The sequence below is a fragment of the Pygoscelis adeliae genome, unplaced genomic scaffold (genome assembly GCF_000699105.1).
Source record: "Pygoscelis adeliae isolate BGI_AS28 unplaced genomic scaffold, ASM69910v1 Scaffold85, whole genome shotgun sequence".
NCBI classification, from domain to species: Eukaryota; Metazoa; Chordata; class Aves; order Sphenisciformes; family Spheniscidae; genus Pygoscelis; species Pygoscelis adeliae.
In genome coordinates, this window is record NW_008824900.1 from 579,197 (window position 1) to 585,698 (window position 6,502).

Here is a 6,502-nt window from a genome sequence, read left to right on the forward strand (position 1 = left end):
GGAGGTGAGACCCCGAGTCGAGCCGCAGCTGCCTGAAGGAGCCTGGCCTCCCAAGGGTGACTCTCATCTCGTGTTTCTTCGAACCTGTAAATGAACTTGGGCATGAAACGTGAGACGTAACGAGCCCCGTTGTTGGAGTCGAAAGCCCGAGCTCTCTGCGTTGCGTGCTGGTGCTGAGTTTAAGCTATTTTCTGCTGGGGAAGTAAATTGCTCCAGCGGACAATCCAGGCATGTGACTGCTGGGGCACGGTCATGGAAAATTGGCTCGGTTGTCGTGTTTATTTGCTCTGATATAACTTTTTATGACACTGTCATGCAGCTTTTTCCAAGGCTACTGGAATGTGTTATTCTTTATTTTTTCCCTTCCGCTATTTTTTTAAAGAAGCACTATGAGAGAAACTGTATATGACATTGATTTTTATTGTTGTTTTGGACAACGAGTTACAGGCTTCTGGAACCAACTAGGGTTTTTTCTTTCTTTTTTTTTCCCTTTTTGTAACAAATTAGCACAGAGCCCCTCTGTTGTTGTAGCTGTAGCTCAAGATTATGATTTACAGCAGGAGGAACTAAAATAGCAGTTGTTAGCTCTTCTTCAATTCTAATGAAATCAAATTTGCCCGATTTTAGTCTCAGGTCGTGCCTTCTTTTTCTTCCAGGGAGGGAAGTAATCACTCTCTGGCCTTCTTCAGGGCTGGGTTGCTAAACTTACCACGTGGTTTCTCATCCGAGGTGTTGGATAGCTTTGGTTTGTTCCCATACAGAATATGCTGGTGTTTGTTTCTTTCTCTCTCTCTCTCTCTCCTGGGGAGGGTCAAGTTCTCCTTACAGTAGGGAACAGCCTTATGTTTGGATATAAAGGTCACGAGTGTTTCCTTTCACCTCTCCAGCCGGGAGTCAGACTGACATACACAGGAGGTGGCAAGAAGTCTTTGCGGCAAAAGGAGCTTTTGGCGTGTTTTTCTTGAGGCAGACCTACAGACCAGTCAGTCCTTTCCGCGTAGAAGCTGTAGCCTTCTTTGTCTGGGTGTAGCAGAGCTGATTTCCTCCTCTGAAGAAGAAATAGTGCTATTCCTGCATCCCGCGGTCTCTCCCCGTTGCTCCGTGTGGGAGACCTCCGGTACCAACGGCGCTTTGTCTCTGGCTCTGATTTGCTCACCTCCCATTAAATGTTTCCAGCGTGAATATCAGGTAGTAACAGAATATCTTTGATAGATTTTGGAATATATCAAAAAAACATCTTAACTGCTCTTTCCGTTGTTGCAGGTGAAGGGGGAGAAGGGTGTCTGACTACCGATGAACGAGCTGCGATGGATAACAAGGACTCGGAAGCTGAGATCCACCCTCTGAAGACTGAGGATGTAAAAGCTCAAGAGAACCATGAGAACTCTGTGGAGAGAAGAATCGTCAGCAAGCAGTCATCGCGACTGTCTCGGCTGTCCCGGTGGCGCACTGCTGCCTTCTTCATCTCATTATTTCTGTGTCTGATAATTGTGTTTGCTTTCTCGTTTATCATTCCTTGCCCAGAGAGGCCAGTTTCAGAAAGGACATGGTTTCGAAACTATGACAATGCAGGTGAGCTTGCTGTAGCAGAATAAATACTTACCAACAGTCCTTTCCCTTAATGTGCCACGAATTTGAATTGTGGAGCTCTACCTAAGCGCGATCTGGAGCCAGGCCTGCAGGGATGCTGCCCTTGGGAGCGAGAGCTGTGAATACCTGACCTGGATAAGCAGTGGCCCGTCATAATTGGAGTGGCCTTCCAGGAGGTGTTTACAGGATCTGATGGAGAAATCAGATGCTGCTCTGAAGCGCTAACAAGGTAGCAGGCTGGCCTCATTTGGAAAAAAAAAAAAGGGGAAGGGTATCTGGGAATAAATCTTTGTTGAAGTTTGGTCTGTAAAATGTTCCCTTGAAGTTTGAGCTGAGGTTTGGAGACAGTTAGGCATTTTTTTCCTCTGTCAGTATGACTTTCTAACTTTTCCCCATGGCTAACAGAAAGGGGAGAAGACGAGTTGCATCTTGGATTTTTTATAAATCACACAAATTTATATTGCTTTAGTCGGCTCTTTAGCCTGGGTACTGCTCCCTGGTGGCTCAGCCTTCGTTCTGTGAAAGCTTTTCTTTAATCTTATGTGCAGTGGGTGTGTGCTGGTTATGCTATAAACGCAGCGACAGTGCTCACCAACAGGGACTGAGCTTTGTGCATTAATGCAGAAACCCCAAGTTCTGCTACTCTGAGCTGAAGAAGGCTGCTTTTAGCTGAGAGTGAGAAAGGTGGAATATCTGGGGCTGGGTTTCGTGGGGTTTGTTTGTTGTTTTTTTTTTTTAATATTTCAGGAATAGCAACCCCACAGCAAGACCAGAGTTGTTCTTTGTTCAACATAGTTGAAATTCTGGCTGCTTGGCTTTAAAAAAAGACAAACCCTCTGGGGGATAGCAAATTTAAAAAATCCTTTGGCACTAACTTCCAGTCCTTGGTACTCATGTAGATGGCTTTTTTTAATACAAAAGCCAATTTGTCCTGATGTTACACTGTCAGAGATAGAGGCAGTGAGTAGGTCTCTAGGAATTTGTGTTTTGCTCCAGCCAGCTCTGTTGTTGGTTGACGCAATCCTCACCAGTGCCTGGCCTGTGATCTCTTTTACAGTGGCCTACCAGTTTCTCGCTATAGAAGACGTGAATGAAGATAAAGTGCAAGATGTCCTCTTTGCTTTCAAAGCTAACAATGGCAGCAGCAGCTTCAACAGATCCTGTTTGGATGAAGGTAGCTGGTTCAGAAACAGTAAACCTTGTAGTAAAAGGGCTGTTATTTCTCTTTTAGTTCTAATTAGTGAGGCTGCTGTGGGTCTGGGAGAGAAAACCAGGTTAGCTGGGTGGGGAGAGGACCTGGGTGAGTCCCAGCTCTTGGGTGGTGCAGAGCGGCAAAGGTAGGTGTAGGTAGTGCTCCCTCTGACATCTCTTCTCTTCAGGTCTGCCTTCTCCGTGTGCCTTCATTGCTGCTGTCTCTGGCACGAATGGCAGAGCGCTCTGGGAGAGGCCTGCTGCCGAGGAGGTTGAGTGGATGGAGTGTGGCATCAAGCAGCTCGGAGGGGCTGAGGCCCCGGGTTGCCTGGTCGTGGGGAAGCCGGTGTCTCTTACGGCAGTTGACCTGCGGACAGGTGAGCGGGCAGCAGAGTACTGCTACCGTACAGGGGACGGTGCTACTCGCTTTCCTCACCTGGTGACCTTCAGAGCTCGGAGGCTGGGGACGTCAGCGTGACATGACTTGTTGGTACATGAACAATGGGCACAGGGTATTTGTTATCTTGAAAACTTTGCCAGAGCCATTCGCTGGGCCGTTGAGAAGCGCCTGTTCTCTCAGCCTGTCTGTTCCAAAGGCTGGACTCTGTTGTGGTGGTTTGTGCCAGCCACTGTATTATAAGAACAACTTTTCAACGGCTTTTGAAACAGGAGAAGCAGTCACTAGCTGTGAATGTTATTTTATACTCTCAGGAGTGGGACACAGACCCGCAGTGTTTCTCAGTCGTTTGCGTGTGAGTGCTAGGAGTGCCTGCAGTGGCAAGAGGAGTGGGAGTTTTGGGGATTTATGATTTTAAAGTCGTCAAGGAGAGCACTTAGGATAAGTACTCACCAGTTTCAGTAGTCCAGGATTTTGCCTGGTTCCTCTGGAAAGCCACCTTCATTTTTGAACCTATAGATGGAGAAATTCATCATTATCTTGCCTAACGCAGGGTGAGGGTAAAGAGTGCCTGTACTTCTCTAGGAACAGGGCAGTGACCATCTATTGCACCTTGAACCTTCCTGGCTGATGAAGCCTGAAATACATTTCCATTTTGGAGGTCGCTGTTTCAAAGGTTCAAACAATGCATGTTCTTCTCCCTTGGAAACACGCCTAGGATCCCATCCTCTGTATCTGGTATTGAACCCCTCACATCCTATTTTCCAAAAACTGGGAGAGAGAAATAGCAAGAGGTATAGCTCTAAGGAATCTGAGGAAAATCTAGTGTAGCTTTTAATTTCCAGTGTAGATGGAAGTGTAGACGCACGCAGAGCTGGAAAGCTTCTGTACCAACTGAGATACCTTAGCACTGTTTCCCTCATCAATAGGCTTTAGCGCAGGTTATTTATAGACTATTAATGAAGCAGTTGCTTTTAGGTCAAAGTGTAGAAAGGTGGCTGCTGAGCCAAAGGCATGTAGCTAAAGACAGCCATAAAGAAATAGCACAAGCACGGAGAGAAGGAACCAGGCTACGCCACAGGTCACAGCAACAATTTGGTAAGAAAACATTCCATAGATAAATTAAAAGCAAGGGATGAAAAATTTCTTCAGTAGAAAAGTGAATAACCCAGACGTTGACGTTTTTGATACGTTTTTGCGATTAAGTAGGTTAAAAGGGGTTTCTTAGTGTAGTTGGCTTTTACTGGGGGTTAGGAGGGCAGACCAAAATAAAATGTATTTAAATAGGCTAAACGTATTTAAAGTGGCAAAGTCTGACTTACATCACGTTGTGCTAAAAACAGTAGTCAGAACAATCTTTAGCTGTTAATGATTCATCATCGTGGAGGACTGGTGAGATTCCAGGGCTTTCAGGCTGCCTAGCCTCTGCCTGTAGGAAGATTGAAGGAGAGGTAGGCAGATTATCATCTGAAAGTGTCTGATGTGGGTTTGATCTTTAAATGCTGATAAAGTTAGTGCTTTTCTATCAATTCGAGTTGTGTTAAGTCTTGCTTTCTTCGTTGCCAGAATAAGTGACCTGAGCAAACAAGAAGGAAAGTGTAGATTTGCATGCTTCTGTTTGTGTGGGACATCTAACATTCCTGCATGTTTATCTTACAAGCAAACTGGGACACAAGAGCTTAAGATTAGCTGTTCCAGGTCAAAGCAGAGGTCTGTGTAGCTGCGTATTCCATCTCTGCCAGGGCCAGAAGCAGAGTCTCGAGGAAGAGGACAGGCGTAAGTGTTTTGTTACACATTCTTTCTTCACCTCAGCCTCCAGCAGCCCGCATTGTGAGCCCTGTGAGCAGTTCTGCTCTCCTAAGGGATATGGCAGAAAGGGGACCACAATGATCAGATGTATGAAATTGCTTCTGTGCAAGAAATCAATAAATAAACCAGAACTCCAGCCTGGAGAATGTGTGACAGGGAGAAATGAGTCTATAAAATTATGAGTGATAAGTAGAAGAACAGGGAATGATGATTTCCCGTCGCAATTCTTCATTGCTCTATGGTTCTTTTATCAAGTGATAGGTTCAGAAAAGCCAAAAGGGGATACTTCTTCACATCCACCGTACGGTGGATGCCAGGAGCTTACAAGTGTTTAGTAAACAAGTGGGCAAGGGCATGGGAGAGGGGCCTAACACTTCGGTAGAAAAGACCTGCCTGTAGCTCAGATAGCTTGTGAGCTGCAAGCTGGGAGAGCCGCCTTTGGATGTGTGTCTGGACCTCATCCAGCCTGAAGCGAGCAATCCTGCCTTGTGCCCTCTGTGGCTGCTTGAAGTGAGAGCTGAATTCAGTCATCTAAGTTTTAATTTTATTAATCCTTCCGGACCAAAAGAAAAAACCCCTTTCACCTAGGTTAGATTTGCTGTCTAGGCACTTGTCTAATTTCCATCTTGGCTTCTGTTGGTGTGCTTCTGCTCTGACCTCGGGCTCTGAGGAAGCACCATAGCTCTCTAGACCTCAGACAGGACAGTCCCATCTCCCTTTGATGGAGCAGGATGGGACTGGGTTCACAGTTCGTGCTCTTTGGGAGTTGTGTTAGAGCATGAAAGCCTCTCAAGTCCTTTGTGTTGAATCCGTCTCACTGTTACGTTTCTATTAAGTCAGGCTGCTCTTTTAAGAGAGTAAGATGCTTCCTCCAAAACTATGTCCACTGTCTAACCAGCAAAGAATAGAGCCTTATGCATTGAAATGCCAATTTCATCAGCCTGGTCTTACTGTTGTAGCTTTGGACTGTGCTGAAGCCAGGATGTAGTTATTCAGAACTTAAGTTCTCTCCTTCCTTTGCCTGCTTGTTCAGGGGTAAAATTCTTTGCCTTCCCATGATTTCCTAGGGGCACTCTTCTACTTCACATCTGTTGACACAGTAACAGTTCCAAGTATTTTTTTCAGTGTTTCAGTAAAAGCTTTGGAGGAATCCTACTGGAAATACAGCCTGCCTTAAATTATTGCAGACAGGGTCAGGTAGTAATTCCTTGGCCTTCAGTACAACTGCCTTCCTGACAAAGAACAGATGATTATTTTGCATTCCTGAAATGATAATTGCTGTCTGTGATACTGTTTAAAGGGGAGGGTAAGCATTTCCGCTCTGAGCACCTAGTTAGTCACTTAAGTCTTCCTTAAAAAGAAAACCCCCCACCGGTCTTCCCCCTCTTACCAAATTCCACTGCAAATTCCACTGGGCAGTGACTGGAAACTGGCCAGCAGCCCTGAGCAGCGTGTGTGGAGTAAAGTCACCCAGCTGGCCTGGAGCTGCTGGAGAGAAAATTCCCCCCCCCCCCC

General features: G+C 45.9%; 1 protein-coding gene across 1 annotated transcript in view; it reads left to right on the forward strand.

Annotated features, from left to right (window-relative positions):
- The first annotated feature begins 493 nt into the window (after nucleotides 1-493).
- The window catches only part of ITFG3 (integrin alpha FG-GAP repeat containing 3), a 15,573-nt gene continuing 9,564 nt past the window's right edge, over nucleotides 494-6,502 (forward strand). The window contains exons 1-4 of the mRNA XM_009324694.1: nucleotides 494-1,188; nucleotides 1,264-1,572; nucleotides 2,648-2,764; nucleotides 2,970-3,158. Of these exons, the coding sequence (XP_009322969.1) occupies nucleotides 1,308-1,572; nucleotides 2,648-2,764; nucleotides 2,970-3,158 (571 nt within the window). The 5' untranslated portion in view covers nucleotides 494-1,188; nucleotides 1,264-1,307. The remainder of the gene's footprint in view (nucleotides 1,189-1,263; nucleotides 1,573-2,647; nucleotides 2,765-2,969; nucleotides 3,159-6,502) is intronic.